This window comes from Oryctolagus cuniculus, chromosome 5, assembly GCF_051225735.1.
Source record: "Oryctolagus cuniculus isolate XC-2025 breed Fujian yellow rabbit chromosome 5, ASM5122573v1, whole genome shotgun sequence".
Lineage (NCBI taxonomy): Eukaryota > Metazoa > Chordata > Mammalia > Lagomorpha > Leporidae > Oryctolagus > Oryctolagus cuniculus.
Window position 1 is genome coordinate 48929789 of NC_142871.1, and position 21888 is coordinate 48951676.

Below are 21888 nucleotides of genomic sequence, written 5' to 3' on the forward strand. Positions count from 1 at the left end.
TATGAAAATGTGATTAAGTTATGTGGCCAGAGCTGGGCTGATCTGAAGCCAGGCACCAAGAGCTTCTTCCGGGTCTCCTATGCAAGTGCAGGGGCCCAAGCACTTGGGCCATCTTCTACTGCTTTCCCAGGCCATCAGCAGGGGACTGGATTGGAAGTAGAGCAGCCAGGACTCGAACTGGTACCCTTATGGGATGTTAGGACCACAGGTAGATAGTTAACCTGCTACGCCACAGCACCAGCCCTAGTAATTTATTATTATTATTGTTATTATTATTATTAAGGATTTATTTATTTGAAAGGCAGAGTACAGAGAGGCGGAGGCAGAGAGAGAAATCTTCCATCTGCTGGTTCATTCCCCAAATGGCTGCAATAGCCAGAGCTGGGCCCATTCAGAGCCAGGAGCCTGAGGCTTCTTCTGGATCTCTCATGCAGGTACAGGGGCCCAAGCACTTGGGCCATCCTCTATTGCTTTCCCATGCCATAGCAGAGAGGTGAATAGGAAGTGGAGCAGCCAGGTTTTCAAACCCGCTCCCATATGGGACACCGGCATTGCAGGTGGCAGCTTCACCTGCTATGCCATAATGCTGCCCCCCCCAATAATCTTATTATTATAATCTCTATGTGTGTGTGTATACTTGCACCGTGTGTGTGTGTGTGTGTGTGTGTGTGTTTCCTTAGCCCCCTTTCATCCATGGGTTCACTGTTCATGATTTTAGTTACCCATAGTCAATGATTCAAAAGCATTAATTGAAAAATTCCAGAATTAGGCAGTTCCTAAGCTTAAAATTATCCAGTATTTTGAGTAGTTTGATAAAATCTTGGATTATTTTGCAAGACTTTAATCATGCCTTTGTCCAGCATATCTAAATTAGATGTAGATTAATCACGTAGTAGGTGTCTTCATCATCAGATCCACTGTCACAGCATCACCATATGTTGTTCAAGCAAATCTTGTGGCACTTAATAATGCCTCCCAACTACATCAATAATAATACTGGAAATTTTATTTCAGAGTATTGTTGTAATTGTTCTCTTTTATTATTAGGTACTGTTAATCTTGGCTTGCCCAATTTATAAGCTAAACTTTATTGTTGTTATTATGTATGTGTAGGAAAAATATGTTTTTAAAGGGTCACTACTATTTGTAGTAAACTATGAAAATGTGAGTAAGTTATGTGTGGAGGATTAAAAGATATAAGTTATTCTGACAAGATCTGTACAGTATTCTCTTGGTCTCAACTTCTCATCCTTCAAAATATGGATGTTTCCTTTCCTTCCACTATAGGTAGAATGTCTTTCACACAGGGATTTCATCTTCCACTTTAGAAACAGCACAAAGTTCAAGAACTTTTTTGCACCTCCACTTTTTCAGTAGTTTTTAGTTTACTCAATATGCAGGAATAGTATATTTTTACCACTTTGTAAATATAAGTTTTACCAAGAAGAGAAGCTGAATTATTGGCTAGAGATTTTTATATTTATGCTTTCTTTTTTTTTCTGTTTTAAAAAGGTTTGTTTGTTTATTTGAAAGGCAGAGTTACAAAGAGAAAGAGCGGGAGAGAGGAAGAGACCATGACCTTCCATCCACTGCTTCCCTTCCCAAATAGTTGCAATGATGATTGCTTTGCCAGGCTGAAGCCAGGAGCCTAGAACTTCTGGGTCTCTCACATGGGTGGCAGGGGCCTAAATGCTTAGGCCATCTTCTGCTGCTTTCTCAGAGCATTAGCAGAGAATTGGATTAGAGGTGGAGCTTCTGGGACTTGATCTGGTGTTTAGATGGTATGTTGGCACTGCAGGCAGTGACTTAACTGAATACCTCACAACCCTGAACCCTCCTTTTTCATTAGAAAGATACAAATAAAATTGTCCTTGGATCTACCTGTTGGATGAGTATAATGTTCATGTCAGTCTGGGTAATAAAATCTTCAGGTTCACACTATCAGAAACTCAGTAATGAACCATGTTCCTATAAGAAAAAGACTATTCAAGAATTGTAATTACAAATTGACAATATATTCTGTTACTTTTTAATGAATAATCCATTTTTATGAGCTTTTAATAAGTGTAAATATTGATTGATGTTATCAGATGTAATTGCAGAACAGTGTGTTTGCCTTTGAAAGCGGTATATACTCTCTACTTTTTCTGGAATTGCATTGTTCACATATTTAGTATTAATACTTATTTTTCAGCATGTCTAGCATGTCCTGTTATAACGTGTCATCTTTCTACTAGACAATGATCTTGGCAACCTTTTATTATGCTTCAAAGTGTCTGATAAACAAACTGAGTGGATTGAAAACTGCCGAAGACAGTTCTGCAAAGTGATGAAGGCCAAACCTGATATAATCAGTGGAAGTGGTGAGTGCATCATCTCCAGTGTGGGCTTTTTTCTTTGTTGGTGTGAAGATTATATTAATAGAAGCTGTAGTTCCTGAGGATTAGTATTGGCATACCTAGGAAACAAAATACTGATTTCCAAAAGTCCGCTGACTTCTGAGAAATTTGAGATTCTGAGACAACAAAATTAAGATTCAAGAAATTCACAGCCATACTTTAAACTATCCTAACAGACTCTGTGAGAGAATTGGGACACTGGTTTACATTTGCCTTGGTAGTGAAGAGTTAAAATTGTATATGTGCGGGTGTAAAAAGTTAAGCTTAAGCTTACAGGTTTAAACCTTCCTGGTACAGCTGTAAAAATAAGACAGAGTGAAGTAGCACCTTGACAGTAGGGACTCCATTTTGGAGCACTTGAGACTCCATTCTGAGACAGCACCCCGCACCGTGAGACTCTGGTCTGAAACTATGATCTCAAATAGTCGGACAATAGCAGTGCACTACATCACCCTTGGCAACACACAAAAACCCCCTAGCATGATTGCTCAAGCTTAAAAGTAGAAAGGTTACACCTGGGTTACCTGGGCTAATAATGAAGATGTGATTTGTCTGTGTCTTACATTAATGTCAAGTCCTAATTGCTGATTGTAATATTGTAACTGGTATTGTCAAGATTATGATAAATATTAATTTCACTTAGGTTTTAGGTTATGTTGACCCCAGTAACCATATACTCTCTTTTGATTTTATGTACTCTCTTTTGATTTTAGCAACTGTGTATAGCAACCGTGCATAGCAACCATGTATTCCCCCCTTCCCGGTTTTGCGGTTTTTGCCTTTATAAACCCTAACCTTTGGTTATTCGGGGCTGCTCTGTTCATGTATGATCAGACAGCCCCAGCATGCTGGATAATCAATAAAGCTTCCCCTTGCTGTTTGCATAAGAGATGTCTCTTGGTGACGTTTTTCGGGCAGTCGACTCTAACAGTAGAAGTTTGTTTGGTTTTACCAGTTTTCCAGTTAATTTATCCTTCAATAAAAAAGCCTAGATCTAAAAGGAGGAAGACAGAAGGAAATGCAGTTAATGAGATTTTCCCGAGAACTGACTTTCTGATCCCTTACTTTGTTACCCACGATAGGCAGCTGCTGTGCTTTGTGGTAAAGGTGAAGTAAGGGAGAACAATCCATTAAGAGTCTTCCTGAATTGAGCTAAGCCAGGCCATGTAAACATCTACCAGGAGAGAAAGTTTCCACCCTCATCAGACTTCTGTTGTTTTCCTTCTAGGCCTTAAGTTTTTGACAAGAACAGGTGCAGCAGTGTGAATGGATAATTAAAACTTCTGCACTCACAGGAGTCACTGGGAGAAGAAATAGTTTATATGACCCAGAACTTCCCTCTTGCTTGCAGAAATAATTTAATCTTTAAAAATATTTCAGATTCTTCCCTTTCGTAGCCTTATTTTTTTTAAGATTAATTTATTTGAGAGCAGAGAAACACAGTGAGAGGGAAAGATAGCAGAGAGCGAGAGAGAGAGATACCTTTCATCCACTTGCTCCCCAAATGGCCGCACAGCTGGGGCTGGTCCAGGTTGAAACTAGGAACCCAGAACTCCATCCTGGTCTCCACGTGGGCAGCAGGGGCCCAAAGTATTGGGCCATTTTCTGCATCCTTCCTGGGTGTATTAGCCAGAAGCTGAATTAGAAATGGAGTAACTGGGACCCTAACTGGAACTCCAACAAGGATGCCACTTTTGCAAGTGGAGGCTTTACCTGCTGCACCACAGTGCTGGCCCCAATGTCTATTTTTTCTGAGTCTCCTCTTGAACCCCCTATTGACAGTGTATATTTCATACCTTTTTTCTAAGGTAGAACTAACTAGAAACATTTCATTCTGAACATCTGATTTCCTTCATTTGTATGTTTTTGGTTTTGATTTTTTTAAAGATTATTTTATTTTAGAGGCAGAATTATAGAGAGGCAGGGGCAGAGACAGAGAGAGAATCAATCTTCCATCTACTGGTTCACTCCCCAAATGCTCACAACTGCCAGGGCTGAGCCAGGCCAAAGCCAGGAGCCAGGAGCTTTCTGTGCAGGGTCCCAAGAACTTGGGCTATCCTCTGCTGCTTTCTCTAGGTTATCAGCAGGGAGCTGGATCAGAAGTGGAGCAGACGGGGTTCAAACTGGCACCCATGTGATATGCTGGCTCTTCAAGCAGCGGCTTTACCCTCTATGACACAGCGTGGGCTCTGCTTTGGATTTCAGACATCTTCATAAGCTATCACTATTTTTTTAAATTATTATTTGATAGAAACAGAATGCTCCCATCTGCTGATTCCCAAAATGCCAAAGGCCCAGAGCTCAGCCAGCCAGAGCCAGGAGCCAGGAACTCAATCTAGGTCTTCCCTGATTATCCAAAATCCAATTACTTGAGTCATCACCACTGCCTCTCGAGGTATGCAGTAACAAGAGGCTGAAGATGGTATTAAATACAGGTACTGGTTGCCCCTCCCTAACATTTTGTGCATTAGAATACAAATCATTCCACAATTCTATTTGTTTTTGTTGTTTCGTTGTTGTGACGTGGTCCCAGTAAATCTGATTAATACCTCGTTTCCTCCTTAATTGCCTAACCTAATTTCTTGATCTCTATCCACTGTAAATAATAGATTCTGTAGTCAGTTACAGATACAGTATTTTCTAACCTTTTACATCTGTCTTCAAATCAACTCCTTATAAAAACAAGCCTCTATCTGTATATTTCACTTTTTTTCTCCCCAGCATTACCCATTAATTTTTAATTACTGACCTAATAATTAAATATGCGACTTAAAATTTGTTCTAAGTATATCTTTCCTATTTTTGTTCACTAATATTAATTTAGTTCGCAGCCAAAATTTTAGAATAAGAATCGTTAGTTTCCATATTACATGTACAGCCTGTCTGACAAACAATATTGGAAACTTTGGAATACTTTATAAGTATGTATAATACATTTTTGGAGCTATGTTTTTTCAGATGCTGAATTTTTCATAACTTGGATTCTTCAGAACTGTTCTTTAACCTGGTTTGGCCTCTTTGCCCTTTTAAACCTTTTCCATCCCCCATTTACTTCTAAGAGTCTCCTTGCCTTGTGACAATGATGGAATCTTTTGAAATAACTTTTCCTGCTCCTAGATAATCTAAGGGGTCCTACTTCCTGTTATTGGAGAAATACCACTGATCTCTAGCAGTGCATATTAGATGTTGCAACATAGTTACCCAAGATAAAAAGCATGATATAAAATAATCCTCTTTAAAAAAGAACATGTACTTATTTTGAATTTACCTTGTTTATATTTTAGTTTCTTTTTATTTCACCCTGAAGATTTAATCTAATTCTTCACTTTGAATTATCATTTATTTAAATTATGCTGCCTTTCTCTCCTCCCACTTTAGATTTTTTCTGTATGAGACACTATGGAGAAAGCAAAATAATGTATGTTCTTCCTCTTGTTTTGCCTTTTTGATTAGCAATAGCATCTACTTGCCATTGTAAGCAGCCTGGTTCTCCCTTTTTTTTAATCCCCTGAATAATTCCAGTCCTCCCAGGTACCAGGTTGTCGCTCCCCCTCTTCGTGGAGGAACAACACAGGACCCTGTGCTGTTCCTTCATCTGCTCGGCCCTCCCCGGGTTTGCTGCTGGTTCTTCCAGGGTTGGCTACCGTCCCTTCCACCTCCGTGGAAGGGCGGTTCCCCCTAGCCACTTTCCCCACTTCCGCGGGGAGCGGCACACTGCCGGCCGGCTCTCTCGGGGGCTGCACAGGTGTTCCTCTTAGATGTTCCTGGTGCATGTTGTCTCTCTCCTCCTTTATAGTCCTCTTCCACCAATCCCAACTCTGCTACCCACACGCCGAGTACGCTGCTCTACTCCAATCAGGAGCAGGTCCTGCAGCTTGTTGGTTGAACTGGAGGCAGCTGGGTAGAAGCTATTTCCTCCTCTCCCAGCACCATATTGTGGGAGAGCAGATGCATAGAATAAGTCTTAATTCCAGTAACTTAGTCTAGTCCGAGTTGCTCCCCACACCAGGTCTTACAGATTTTTTTCCTAAATATGTCTAATTGGTTCTTCCTCAGACAGGACCTCTGCCACTTTCATGCAAGTACCCAACATTCTGCAACTGGACTGTTGTATGTCTAATACAGAAATTAAAATCAATAAAATGAGAAACCGGAATTTTCTATAATTGTATGCTTCAGAGATCCTCATTGCTAAGAGCATACTAGAATTTTAATAATGTGAGTTGTCTGATTATTTCACAGCCCTAAATGATTAAAATAAAAAGAGACATATAGCTTAGCTACGGACTGACTGCTCAGTAGAAGCAGACATGAAGACATTAAATCTCCTGAGAGAAATCACGTGAGGAGCTAGTGATGCTGAGAACAAAAGCTGGAAACCTCAAAGAAAGGTGTACATTGTCTGATACTGGAGGATAAAAGTGTCTGTTCCTTTGTCCTCCCATTCAGTTACCTTTGTGAGCACAACTATGTTTTACTCTCATTCCATTCTCAGTGACCTCCCAATGGCACTTGCCCGTCATCGTGATGCTGTTACCAAAGCTGCTTCTCCCACAGCACCACTTCTTGGCTTGGCTCACCATGAGGAGAGTTTTAGCAAAATTCCTGACCTTATGAATTCTTCCATGCTGCAACTACGCCAATACCTCTAAATAATACCCTTACTTTAATGATGTTAGATAGATATCCGTGGACTGAAATGGGCCTATCTTATTACATATATTGGTTATACATATATGAGAACCATGATAATTGCATCAGTAGTAAGTATTCCAGGATTGTTACATGCAGGATGTTGATTAGGGAGAAAACAAACTGTGTTAGTTCAGCTTACATATTATCTGATGATATGCTAGCAATGATAAAGCAGTTTTAAAATTAATTTAGAATAATGAATTCAGCAGTAAAGTTTAATATTTACCAGTGTTGTTTTGGAACCAATTATTGTTTGTGAAGATGTCCTAATATTTTTGCATTTCCTTAACAAAAAGAAAATGTTATACAGTTATCTTATCCTGGCCATTCTAGGGTTTGGGAATTCCAAGATCAAAGAATCAGCCTATACAGAGTTTACTGACAGCATGCCGTCTGCCTCAAAATTAGCACCTTTATACTTTGTCCTCACATGATAGGAAAGGAGGCAAAGCTCTAATCAGCTTCTTTCAAAGGATGCTAATCTCATTTATGAGGTTAGGGTCCTGATGCCTTAGTCACTTTCCAAATTCCTAACCTCTATCACAGGGAGCGATAGAGTCCAACATATGATTAAGGGGTGAAGGGATTAGCATTCATTCTGTAGGGCTAGGGAGTAAGCAGACTAATTACCTGAGTGTATTTGAACAAGCTACCTTAGTTTCTCCTTAGCAAAAAAGCTACAAATATTACAACTTGTGATTTTTATAGTCTGTTAATCTCATATTCCTACCCCTGAATTAAAGGAAAAAAGGCCAATAATTTAAAATTATCTTTGCATAGGGAATATAACTGTACTGTGTTGGTGAGCCTCTATATCATATTGATCTAATAGCATAACTTCATATTTCATGATCAGTACTTTTCAGAAATAGTGTGCCTTGGTTGGTATGTAATGAATCTGATGACTTTTAAGTTTCAAATCCTCTTGTATGTAGGTCCATCACAGATGTGAAGAATTTTTTAGTTCACTGAAGGGTGGTTAGCTGTATGTCTGACTGCAGAGCGTGTTTAGCTGTATGCTTCATTGCAGGCATAGGATTAAAAGAGTTGCTGAGTAATACGCTGTGACATTACCCACTAACACTTTACTTAAATGCAGAGCATGCAGCAAACATGATTTACTGAAATCAGAATGATTACTTTATAGTAAGATTTTTAAATGGACATTTGCATTTAAAATTACCTTTTTATAGGATCTGATCTTTGTTATCAATGTATATCTTGCATCCTATCTGAATTATACCGATACCATTCTTCCTACAAAATATATAATCCTAAGAAACATTATTTATAAACAAAGAAGTTGTGTGAATAGAAAATAAAGAGCTCTAGCCTGAGAACTGTAATTTATATATAGAGTCACAGAATAAAAGACCTTTGAAAGATTTTTATAATTATGATCAAACTTGTGCTTTATTCATGTGAAGATGGAACCAGTCTAAACAAGTAACAACTTAAATAATTCGTACTACTATTAATGTGTCGCTCCCCGTCTTCGTGGAGGAACGACACAGGACCCTGCGTTGTTCTTCTGTCTGCTCGGCCCTCCCCGGGTTTGCTGCTGGTTCTTCCCGGGTTGGCTACCGTCCCTTCCACCTCCGTGGAAGGGCGGTTCCCCCTGGCCACATTCCCCACTTCCGCGGGGGAGCGGCACACCGCCGGCCGGCTCTCTCGGGGGCTGCACAGGTGTTCCCCTTAGATGTTCCTGGTGCATGCCGTCTCTCTCCTCCTTTATAGTCCTCCTCTGCCAATCCCAGCTCGGCTGCCCACACGCCGAGTACGCTGCTCTCCTCCAATCAGGAGCAGGTCCTACAGTTTATTGGTTGAACTGGAGGCAGCTGTGCAGAAGCTGTTTACTTCTCTCCCAGCGCCATATTGTGGGAGAGCAGATGCATAGAATAAGTCTTAATTCCAGTAACTCAGTCCAGTCCGGGCTGCTCCCCACATTAATGTCTTTTTTGACCTTCACCATATATTTTCAACACTTATTTCCTTTTGACATCATGATGTGAATATTCAATGAATAAAACATTTCTTTTTATATTAAACCATTAAAATATTATGATGTAGCTTGCCAGCTACAAAGATTGTTGAAAAGCATTATGTTCTTTTTGATTTTGCACTTTTTACAAGTTAAACACTAATTAAGAATTATATGCTGAAAAGGCACTTGGATGTGAAATAGTCCTTTCAATTAATAGTGATAGTTATGTTGAATGTCATTAGGACTCAATTTTAAAAGGTGACTAAAACTTGCTTGTTATGTGAATAAGCATATCAGTGATATATACCTTTTCAGCATATGAGTTGCATATTAATTACAGTCCACCCAGTTATATCCACTTGGGGCTCTATGTGCAAACACAGAATCATTATCTAACCTTATAAAGTGGAAATGTTTTGTTACTATAAGCCACATTGGGTAAGCATACTTTTGATCTGGCTGATTTGAACAGATACCATCAGTTGGAATGTATATAAAACATATACTATCCCCTGATTTTGAAAGGGACATGGGTGATGTGTGGATCTCTGTCTTGGAGTCCACTTGGGTTTCCTCTCTATTCATAAATGCAAATAGTGATGGTGAGATATTACAGCCTAATTAGTGATAATTTTCTTTGTGTATTGAAATCATTTAGAAAATTCTGAAATGATCCTTAGAGGATCTAAAGATAACAGATGATTCTTTTCCAGTTTTACATTGAATAGGTTCACAGCTAAGCTATTAAAATTTAATTTAAATCTCAAATGTCGTTATGAATACTAAAACCATATGCATTGTGAATTTGTCCCTTTTAGAGTGTAACTGTGAAGAAACTCATATGACTTTTATCTTCTAGTCTGTGATTTGGAGTGTATTATGTATTATTCCTGACCTTTACTTTCCTAACTTTTTCTCTTGTTTATTACAGCTTTAGTAGAATTACTTGAAAAATTTGTGCTTCATCTCACTGAAAGCCCATCTGAATGTTACTTCCCCTCAGTGGAATATACAGGTATATTTTAAACATTTTGAAGCTTGAAAAATGCTGTGTGCAACTAGGTAATATCTCATAGTGATGCATAATTAGATCACAAATATGAAGAAATTATATCATCCTAAAAATCTTTCACTTGATCCTGTATATGTTGCAGATATCATTCAGTCTCTTCTGTTTGACATGTCTAGGTTTCCTATAACTCTGGGATTGATTCTTGAGCTCTTTTTTTTTCCTATCTATTCATTAATTTTTTTTTTATTAAGGCAGTGTCTTTCACTCTTTTGTTTATGTTATTTTACTTATATGTGTGTTAATGACTTCAAAATTTACATCTCCTGCACAAATGTATGTAAGGTTCATTCTCATATTTCTGGCTGCCTAACAGGTAAATGTCAACTGGATTCAATGTAGAATGCTTCAAACTCAAAATGTCCAGCAGGGACTTGATTTCTTCATACTTTATTAGCATACACTGCCCTTGTTCATCTTCTATTGAGTGGGGAGTATAATCATCTACTAACCACTGAAGCCTAGAAATAATTGTTCTGTTTAAGTCTACATTTTATTAAGTCTGTATTCTTAATATATCTTAAATTTGGGACGGTGCCGTGGTTCAATTGGTTAATCCTCCACCTGCAGTGCCAGCATCCCATATGGGCGCTGGGTTCTAGTCCCAGCTGCTTCTCTTCTAGTCCAGCTCTCTGCTGTGGCCTGGGAGGGCAGTGGAGGATGGCTCAAGTGCTTGGGCCCCTGCACCCACATGGCAGACCAGGAAGAAGCACCTGGCTCCTGGCTTCGGATCAGCATAGCTCCAGCCGTAGTGGCCGTTTGGGGAGTGGACCAATGGAAGGAAGACCTTTCTCTCTGTCTCTCTCTGTCTCTCCCTGTCTATAACTCTACCTGTCAAAAATAAAAAATAAAAAAAAAATAATGTATCTTAAATTTATGTAATTGTATCCATCTGTGCTCTTTTTTTTTTATTCTGTCCACCATAACTCTTGCCTAATATATTACATCAGACTCTTTGCTATGTAAGGTCACTAAATTTGCTCATTGTCAAAGGTATTCTTTACCCTACTGTGAGTGACTGAAATGAAACTGAACCCACTTTTTCCTCTACCCCTTAGGTCACTGTTGTTCACTACATAAAGCCCAACCTCATTATGGTACTCAGGCCTAACAGTATCTTGCCCCTTCCTTTTTCCCTAGTATCACCCATTTTTTTCCCATGCTACATGTCCATTTTTTAACAGCACTAATCACACCACTGCCAACTTCTCTCCACCTCAGATATACACATACACATTCATTAATTCAACAAGCAAATTATTATTTCATACTGTGCAATGAGATGTTTCTAAGGATTTGTACACAAAAGTGAAAAAAAGACAAGAAAGATCTTGCCTTTATGAAGTTTACTTTCTGTTAAGAGGACAGAAAATAAGAAAAGGCTCATTATGTCAAATAACATGGTGATAAATGAGAAATATACAGCAGGAAAAAGAGTTAGAAAGTGCTAGCTGGGGTGAGAGTTACAGTATTCTATAGTGTCCACATAAACATTCACAGAAGGTGTGATTTTTAAGCAAAGACTAGCTTTGCTATCCGGGACAGCTGGAGCAGAGTTTCTTAGCTTCTGCTCCCATCCATTAAGAAAAGAATGTCTAATGTGAGACACAGATTGACTGTAAACAACTTCACAAAGTTTAATGAAGCAGTAATCTCAACAGGCCAGGGGGGCAACTCATCAAGGAACTGAGTGCCTAGTCTGCATTCAGACTAGAGTTTATATGGGTACAATTCTCCCCACTGTTTCTTTGTTCCCTTGTTCCCCACCTTCTGGCATAGTACTGAGCAAAGGGCTTTTGGAATGTGACATTTGTGAAATTTTTTCTTAAATCTTTATTACACAGTGATAACAGAAATAGCTCCTTGATGCTGGAATAGGAAGTTTTTCCTGTGGTATATCTCGGGGTGGGGTGGGGTGGGGCGGTAATGCTGAGACCCCACTACCAAGTTATCGGACATGGGCAGGACTTTGGAAATGTGAAGATACCAGGCTGCTTCCGAAGCACATCTAAGACTGCTACATTGCTTCCCTTAGCAAACTTCTTGTCTTCCTTTCAGCCCCTTTCACACACATAGGCTATGCCTACCTACCTGCCTAATAGTAGGAGAAAAGAGCAAGATATATGGGTACTTCCAGGGGAAGAAAATTCTACATGGCTAGGAAGGAGAATACTATGACTGAAAGTATTAAGGAGAAAATTGTGGCATTAACATTAGAAAGGAGAAGATGTTTCAGGGTCTTGAAAGTCATTTCAGGGTTTTGCATGTAGGGGTAACATGCTGCTTTACATTTTATAAGATAACTGTGACTGCTGTGTTGAGAAAAGATTGATGGAGGACAAAGAGCTGAAGCAGGGAGATAAGCTAAGAGTCTATTGAAAAGATCTAAAAGAAAAAGAATAATTCTCCAATGAGGATGCCAGTAATAATGAAAGTGAGAAATGCTTGGATCTTTCATATATTTGGGGGATAGGACAGAAAGGATTCGATAAGAGATGGAACGGAAGGTGTAAATGAAGGAAGGGGTCAGGAAGTCTCTTAAGTACCGAGAGGACAGAGCAATCGTATGCTGAAGACAGAGACTGGGGGGGAAAGGGCTCAAGGGAGGAAGGTAGGAGCTTACTTGTTTATGGCTTACTTGTTTATGCTAGGTTTTGGATATTTGTTAGACATTCAAGTAAATATGCTTCGTACACACTGGACATGTAAATCTGAAGGCTAGAGGAGTTGTATGGGCTTGAAATGCAAATTACTAATTCATCAGCTTGGTATATAAAGTGTATAGTCATTGCATTGACATTTGTTTATTACGTTCTGACTCAATGTCTAATTGTTCACATTGCTGTGAAGTCTTCTGGGGTAGTTTTTTTTGTCTTATCCATTATTGTATTCTCTGTGCTTAGAATAACAATGGCAGTAAATTTTTACCAAATAAAAGAAGAAATGAATAACAGTGAAAGAGGAGGGCTTTGTAAATTATATCAATGAATTTATCTTAATTTAATGGACAGTGAGCCATTTAAGATTTCTGAGCAGAAGCGTTACTTGACTCATTTAGTATTTTATGTTAGATTATTTTAGTAACTATGCAAGTGGGGAATGTCTGATGTGCAGGCTGTATTAAGGCTCATGAAATCATTTGTGTCGCTCCCCTGCCCGCAAAGGAATGACGTTGCTCACAGCTTATCAGTCTTCAGTAGACTTTTATTTAAACAGGATAGAAAAAGAAACCCTTGAGCAAGGGGAGCTCCCGTTACTACATCACGAACGGCTTATATAGTATATCATTGCAGAAGCATGTAATACAAGCTTAGTCCATGCTACAGTCCATGCGGCAGTGCTCCAATCGCGTGCCTGATCACGCACAGTCCTTGCGCTCCTTGTCCAACCATAAAGGTGATCACACACCTTCATCCAATCAAGCTCCTGGTCACGTAGCAGGCGACTCGGACGCTAACAGCAAGCTTCCACCTGGTGTTTTCTCAGCCTTGGTCAGTGGGAAAAGAAGTATGGGAAGTCCCAAGGCCATAGTTATAGACTCTAGCCTGGGGCTGTGGAACGATCCCAATATCGCAGCTCAACAGAAACCATAAACATCCACACAGCAGTAACTATTGCCAATGGTCAGCAAGCTAAGCCTTAGCATGTGGGCTCATGGCCGGCTCATGGGTCCCCACAATTTGGTCTTGCACTGTCATGATATGTTGTATTGTCATTTTTATTTGTTTCTAGATATTTTTTGATTTCTCTTTTGATTTCTTCTGTGACCCACTGTTCATTCAGTAGCATGTTGTTCAGTATCCATATGTTTCCATATATTCTAGAGTTTCTGAGCTGTTGATTTCCAACTTCATTCCATTGTGGTCAGAGAAGATTTATGGTATGATTTTGATTTTTTTGAATTTGCTGAGACTCGCTTTATGGCCTAGCATGTGGTCTGTCCTAGAGAAAGTTCTATGCGCTGGTAAGAAGAATGTATATTCTGTGGCTGTAACATGGAAAGTTCTGTAGATATCTGTTAGGTCCATTTGGTCTATAGTGTCAATTAATTGTGTTGTTTCCTTATTGAATTTCTATCTGGCTGATCTGTCCACTGCTGAAAGTGGGATATTGAAATCCCCATTACTACTGTATTTGAGTCTGTGTCTCCGTTTAGATCCATTAACATTTGTTTTAAATAGCCAGGTGCCCTGTAATTAGGTGCTTATACATTTATAATAGCCACATATTCCTGTTGAATCGATCTTTTAATCATTACATAGTGCCTTTTTTTGGTCTCTTTTAACAGTTTTTGTGTTAAACTCTATTTTGTCTGGCTACACCAGCTCTTTTTTGGTATCTTTTAGCATGGAATATCTTTTTCCATCCTTTGATTTTCAGTCTGATAAAATTTTTATTGGTAAGTTGTGTTTCTTGTAGGCAGCAAATATATGGGTTTTGTTTTTTTAATTCATTCAGCCAGTCTGTCTTTTAACGGGAGAGTGGAGGCCATTTACATTCAAGGTGACTATTGATAAGTAACGACTGCCCTGTCATTTTTCCAAAAATAGTCCTATTTTTTACTTTGGATTTCCTTTGTACTTTTACAGGGGGATTTTCTGCTTTCACCCTCTTTCATAATGATGACCTTCTTTCTGTGTTTCTGTGTGTAGCACATCCTTAAGCATTTTTGGTAAGGCTGGGCAGGTGGTGACAAATTCTTTCAATTTCTGTTTGTTATAGAGGGTCTTTATTTCTCCTTCATTCATAAATGAGAGTTTTGCAGGGTATAGTATTCTGGGTTGACAGTTTTTTTCTTTTAAGACTTGGAATATATTTACCATTCTGTCCTATTTTCTAGGGTTTCTGATGAGAAGTCCACTGTGAGTCAAGTTGGAGATCCTCTGAAATTAATCTGCTGTTTCTCTTGTGCACATTTTAAAATCTTTTCTTTATTTTACTATGGAGAGTTTGACTACAGTATGTTGTGGTGAAGATATTTTCTGATCATGTCTATTAGATATTCTATGTGCTTACTGTTCTTGGATGTCCCTTTCTTTCTCCAAATCAGGAAAATTTTCTGTTATTATTTCACTAAAAAGGCCTTCTAATCCTTTCTTTCTTTCCACGCCTTCAGGAACTCCTAACACCCATGTGTTGGGTTGTTTGATAGTATCGTCTCAGTCTCCAACAGTGCTTTTTAGTTTTCTTATTTCTTCTTTTTGTTTTTGGTCTGACTCTAAAATTTCCTGCAATTTGTCTTCTAAGTCGGATATTCTTTTTTCTGCTTCACTGATTCTGTTGTTAAGGCTTTCCAGTGCATATTTTATTTGTTCTATTGAATTATTCATTTCCAAGATTTCATTTTGATTTCTCTTTAAGATCTCAATTTTGTGAGAGAAATTTTCTTTCCTGTTATGTACAGATTTCATTACTTCATAGATTTGCTTCTGATTACTTCTTTTTTAAAAAAAGATTTATTTATTTATTTGAAAGAGTTACACACAGAGAGGAAAGGCAGAGAGAGAGAGAGGTCTTCCACCCATTGGTTCACTCCCCAATTGGCCTCAATGGCCAGAGCTGCGCTGATCCTAAGCCAGGAGCCAGGAGCTTCTCCCGGGTCTCCCACGTGGGTGCAGGGGCCCAAGGACTTGGGCCATCTTCTACTGCTTTCCCAGGCTATAGCAGAGAGCTGGATGGGAAGAGGAGCAGCCGGATCTCGAACTGGCGCCCATATGGGATGCTGGTGCTTCAGACCAGGGTGTTAACCCGTTGCACGACAGCGCCAGCCCCAGCTTCTGACTACTTCTAAGTAATCCTACCATCAATTTTTTGAATTATGTTTCTCGTGTTTCTTTAGTCTCTTCATCTTCATATTCTAGTGTTAAAGTGTTATATTCTTTTTGGGGCATCATGTTGTCTTGTTCTTGTTTCTAGTATTGCTGCATTTATCATTCTGCATTTGTGGAGATATGCATTGGTTTCTTGTTTTTTCCTGTGATACCTTTAGTCTTTGGACTATGTTTCTGTGCATTAGTGGAGTATCTGTTTTTCAGTTAATACTTAGAGTCATGTGATGAGTGTGGCCTGGGAGCCCTGTTCAGTCATACAGGGTGAAGGGAGTATCCAAGGTGATACCCACATTTGGTATGGTAAATCTCTCTCTCTTTCTTTTTTTTTTTTCCAGAGTGGAGGTTTGTTTAGCTCTGTTGGTATAGTCGCAGCTCCCCTCCTCTCTTCAAGGGAGACCAGTGCCTAGGCGCTAGCCCAGTAGATATAATATTCATCCACACTGCCACAAGAACCACACAGAGGATCTGTGCAGTCCTTGGTAAGCACAGATTCCTCAGCAATGACCCTCACCAGGGAATCAGGGAGCCCTAAGCATATGGAGCCTCCCACAGTGACTGCCCAAAGTCCTAGCCATACCATGATCCCTCCCACACACCCAGAGTGTTTTCACAGTCTTTTTTTTAAGTGTTTTTATTTATTTGTTTAAATTTTTTTACTTGACAGGTAGAGTTATAGACAGGGAGAGAGAGAGAGAGAGACAGAGAGAAAGGTCTTCCTTCCATTGGTTCACTCCCTAAATGGCCACCATGGCCGGAGCTATGCCGATCTGAAGCCAGGAGTCAGGTACTTCTTCCCAGTCTCCCGTTTGGGTGCAGGGGCCCAAGTACTTGGGCCATCCTCTACTGCTTTCCCAGGCCACAGCAGAGAGCTGGACTGGAAGAAGAGCAGCTGGGACAAGAACCCGGTGCCCATATAGGATGCCGGCACCACAGGTGGAGGATTAACCAATTGAGCCATGGCTCTGGCCCCTTCACAGTCTTAACATACAGGCTTCCCAGTCATTAACATCCAGCCCCCTGTCAGTTCTCCCTGCCAGACTCAGGCATCTCAGCTTGACTGGTTGCTGGACAAATGGAAACGATCAGATACAACTGTTAGACACGTCCAAAGTGGCACCCACCGTCTCTCAGCTTGTTCCAGGACACCAGTTGCAGGCTGGTCTGGGAGAGAGAAATGAGCACCTTCTTTTTTTCTCTTCTAGTCTGGTAGGTATACTGTCTCCCCAGGGCTTCCCACTGGATTCCTGCCAGGGTCTTGTGGCCGCTTTGTTGCCAGTGGCTTTTGCTGCTTCAAACTGGTCTCACCTCACTTGAGAGCTGGTGCTGATGTTCTCAGCTACTGAAGTCCTGAGTTCTGTGTGTCCACACCCACCATGTGGGTCCAGTGTCCCTCTAATTTGTGTGCAGTTTCTTCTGCCGTTTTTTTTCCCTAACTCTTCCCAGAGACTACACTCTCTCCACTTTTTTAAAACTATCTTCTCCTAGACTATAGTAATAAGCTCCCTCCCTGTTTTTCCATAGTAATACCCTTTGGCAGTCTAATTTTTAATTTGATGATTTTGTGTTGCCTCAGATGATGATATAAAAATCAGAATGACCCTTGGCAGAAAAAGTGTTCCCCACCCCTGAAAAGTTGAAATAGAGTACAGAAATGACTGAAATTTGCCAACAGTGTCAACACTTAAGGACAGTGAATGAAGGGATCATGAAGAAAACTGAAAAATAGCATAGGTGTGTGGTAATAGATCATTAGGGGTGACTGCTCTTCTTCCCCATGAGGGTGACCTGACTTCCCCATTTTCTGGAGCAATCATCATTCAATTATGTATTATTAATTTGGACTATACAGTGTATAAGTTGTTTTGTTACAAATGCTTCCATTCTGGTCCAGCTTGTCTTTCTGGCCTTAATACTCATCACTGTCGAGATACATCCTATGCATTTACCTAACTTAATCTTTGTCTCTATTATTCGGTTTGAATGGACGTTTTCTTCCTCATGACATCCACATGATAAATTCCATCTCAACTACAACATTTCAATTAGAATGTAACTTTCCCCTCGAATGAAGTTCACCCTTTATATACCTATTTCATTTTCTGAATTACCATTTTGATAGTTATTGGTGTATATGGCTAGTTTAAATTGTTCCTTTATGTCTCAAACCCCTCTTTATTATGGCATCTGATTTTATGTATATGTGTATGTGTTTATGCTTGTATACTGTTACATAATAGTTAAATTAGCTTGTACCTAATTATTTATACATAGTCACATCTAACACAAATTTGGGTAAAGGAGAAAAGAGAATATAAGAGAATGAAAACAAAGCACTTTTTAAAATAGTATTAAACAAAAATTAAGATAGGTGGAGAGAGTTAATATATGTTGACAGTTCTTGTAGTATAGATTATATGCTGAGACATTTCCTAAATATTGTATCATTAAGCCCGATAATATTTTTTGAAGTAGGCATAATCTTCATATATATGATGAGAAACTGAGACAGAGAGGAAACAAAACAAATTGTGAAGAGATTTTTGAAGAAAATAATATGTGAAGAATTATAACTTTCTTAATGAACATTAAAACTTAAAAGAAAATATGCAGGGGTTAATGATCAATGCTTTGGATAATAGAGGAAATGAATAAGAGGTGATAACCATACAAATTTCCATGGCCAGAGTGGGCATCTCTTTAGTCTTAAGTATAATAATCTCCAGTTGCTACAGTTTAGCTCATTGTTCTACTGGGCTATATATTCTGTAGATGACCAAAATTTATATCGTATACATTATCTAAATACTCAACAAGACTGACTGTGTGTGCATTTACTGCCCTCTGTTACATTTATAAATTATACTGAGTGAAGCCGGCGCCGTTGCTCAATAGGCTAATCCTCCACCTAGCAGCACCGGCACACCGGGTTCTAGTCCCAGTCAGGGCGCCAGATTCTGTCCTGGTTGCCCCTCTTCCGGGCCAGCTCTCTGCTGTGGCCCAGGAAGGCAGTGGAGGATGGCCCAAGTGCTTGGGCCCTGCACCCCATGGGAGACCAGGAGAAGCACCTGGCTCCTGGCTTTGGATCAGCGCGGTGCGCCGGCCGCAGCACGCCAGCCGCGGCGGCCATTGGAGGGTGAACCAACAGCAAAAGGAAGACCTTTCTCTCTGTCTCTCTCTCTCACTATCCACTCTGCCTGTCAAAATAAATAAATAAATAAATAAATAAATAAATAAATTATACTGAGTGAGATCTCAGATGTTGCCTTTGTTGAATGTGTTCTGTAGGCAGATTAAACCCTGAATGAAAATTTAAATTTCTTAAAGACTCCAGTTAAACTGCTTTCCACTCAGGTCTTATAGTAAATCCAAAATTAAAATGCGTTCCTGTTGACTGATTGTTTAATATTTATTATTGTGACATAATGAGCTTGTGGCTATTATTGTTTTCTTCCCATGGCTTTAGGTGTCTTCATTCTTTATCATGAATTTTTTGGCTGGTGGAACAATGGTTTGCTATTATAAAGTTTCACTCTAAGTAAACAAAAACATGTTTTGATATAAAGATGTTTCAAAGCAATTGCTAGATAGATATATTCAATTTTTTCATGTTTTTTTGAAATGAGAAATTGATTGTTTAAAAATGACAGCTTTCTAAACCCTAAGGTAGTTGAAATGAAAATAACACAATCATCCATCTGCTGTTAGCTCCCTAAGGAATTTTATGCATTATAAAATTTGCAAATCTAGAAAAATCAAATTAGTTTGGCTGCTTATCCCCTTAAAGAAAGAGGAATGAACAGACAACATTCTGCATAGCTTCAATTTGTAAATCCATACAGGTATCTTTCCAAATCTTATCAGATGTTATCTTTTTTGTTGGTTCAATTCCCTGAAATGAGTTAGGGATTTTTCACTACTGTAATTGATTCTTTAATCAATTAAGTTGGCTTTTCTGGGTAGTAAATATTTTTGCTTTTTCTCTTTCTCTTTATGATGCTAGTTAATCAAAAGTTCAGGGAAAATGTCAGACAGTTTTGCAGTGTTTCACTTTTTGACTGTTTTTAAATTTAATGTATGCATGTAAGTACCTTTTATACTTTTATACGTTCTCTGAATACTAAGTAAATATGATCCTTTCTTTTTTATCTTTCATTTATGGAAAGTGAAAATGTTTATAATAAAGCACAATGTTGATACTTGCAAGAAGATATCTAATATGAACCTGCTGTCAAGGAGAAGAAATAAGCATATATCTAAAACAGAATTAAGTAAACTACATATAGTAAAGTATAAATTGCATAAAACAACTTGTATATTGTAAAGTATAAAATTAGGAAATGAAGAAAAACTGACATTTTTCAGTTGACCACTTCATTTGAGGCAATGTGCCAGCGTCTTTAAATGTGCTATATGAATTAAGTTATTATTAATAGGTGTTCCATTGTAATTGCCAAAAATATCTAGTAAAATGGAACATCAGTGTTGCTGGTGCCATCATGGAAACTAAGAGGAAACAATAATAGAACAGGAATATTCCTACTTGCATTGCCTCCCAGGGCATTAGAACTGAAAGAAACAGAAGAGGGGAAGAGTCTTCCGGGCAAGGGTAATTGCATTATGAAGACATGGAGAGAATAATGCTTCATTCCAGATAACACTGAGTGCACTGGTTAGGAGGCTGAGGTACTTCCAATAGCTTGGTCACATACCGTTGAATCTTAGGTCAGTAAGAATTGAATAAAATAGGTGGATAAACCACGTTGAAAATAAGCAACAGAATCTGCATACTGACTTTAGGGAAGAAAGAGTTGGGTAGGAAATACACTGACTGTTGATTTCTTTGGGTGGTAAGAGTTCTCTGTCTTTATGACAGATATAGACAGGGCTTCAAGAGAGTTAGTAAGCAGCCAGGCAGTAACTGTTTCTCCAGCCATGGATTTGTCCCACAGTGGAGAAATTCTTTACTCTTCTGAATTTTTTTTTCCACTCTATTATCCAAGTGTTGGGGAAAATAGATTTAACTTCTCTAGTGCTCCTCTGTTTGCTAGCTTTGCAAACCAAAAATAGAGCAGAATGTATTACTACAGTGAGTGATTTCAGTCCATATTCAGAAAATTCTGTCAACTTATTTATTCTTTTTTTTTTTTTTTTTTTTGACAGGCAGAGTGGACAGTGAGAGAGAGAGACAGAGAGAAAGGTCTTCCTTTGCCGTTGGTTCACTCTCCAATGGCCGCCGCAGCCAGCGCGCTGCGGCCGGCGCACCGCGCTGATCCGATGGCAGGAGCCAGGAGCCAGGTGCTTTTCCTGGTCTCCCATGGGGTGCAGGGCCCAAGCACCTGGGCCATCCTCCACTGCACTCCCTGGCCACAGCAGAGAGTTGGGCTGGAAGAGGGGCAACTGGGACAGAATCCGGCGCCCCAACCGGGACTAGAACCCGGTGTGCCGGCGCCGCTAGGCGGAGGATTAGCCTAATGAGCCGCGGCGCCGGCCCAACTTATTTATTCTGAGACTATTACATTTACACTGAATATGATGGGCTCTTTAAAATAATTTCATTAATTAAATATTGTTTAATAGGACAGGTATGACATGACATGTAATTGTTGGCATTTTTTATAACAACTTAAGGTATGTTTTTCACAGTGGCTTCAGGAAGAGGGGAATTATGTATTTTCTATTTGTTATTTCAGTGTACAGAAAATATATACCCACATCTGTTTCCTTATTTCTCCATTTTACTTTTAGTTTGTTGTATGAAAATTTCTTTTGCTACTATTCATTGTGTTTGTACATTGTTTGCATTCCCTCAGTGTTTATTAAGTACCTGTTATGTATTCTGCATATGTGAAGTACAGGTTACAAGCCATGGATATTGTGCATTTGTGGAGTACAGGTTACAAGCCATGATAT

The 21888-nt window shown here is 39.2% G+C and overlaps 1 protein-coding gene across 4 annotated transcripts in view; it reads left to right on the top strand.

Annotated features, from left to right (window-relative positions):
- The window catches only part of TBC1D32 (TBC1 domain family member 32), a 276080-nt gene that overhangs the window by 202477 nt on the left and 51715 nt on the right, over nucleotides 1–21888 (top strand). For 3 of the 4 annotated variants that reach the window (XM_070073655.2, XM_070073650.2, XM_089332749.1), the window contains 2 exons: nucleotides 2238–2363; nucleotides 10010–10093. In XM_070073655.2, the coding sequence (XP_069929756.2) occupies nucleotides 2238–2363; nucleotides 10010–10093 (210 nt within the window). The remainder of the gene's footprint in view (nucleotides 1–2237; nucleotides 2364–10009; nucleotides 10094–21888) is intronic. The other variant, XM_070073652.2, reaches the window with a different exon arrangement.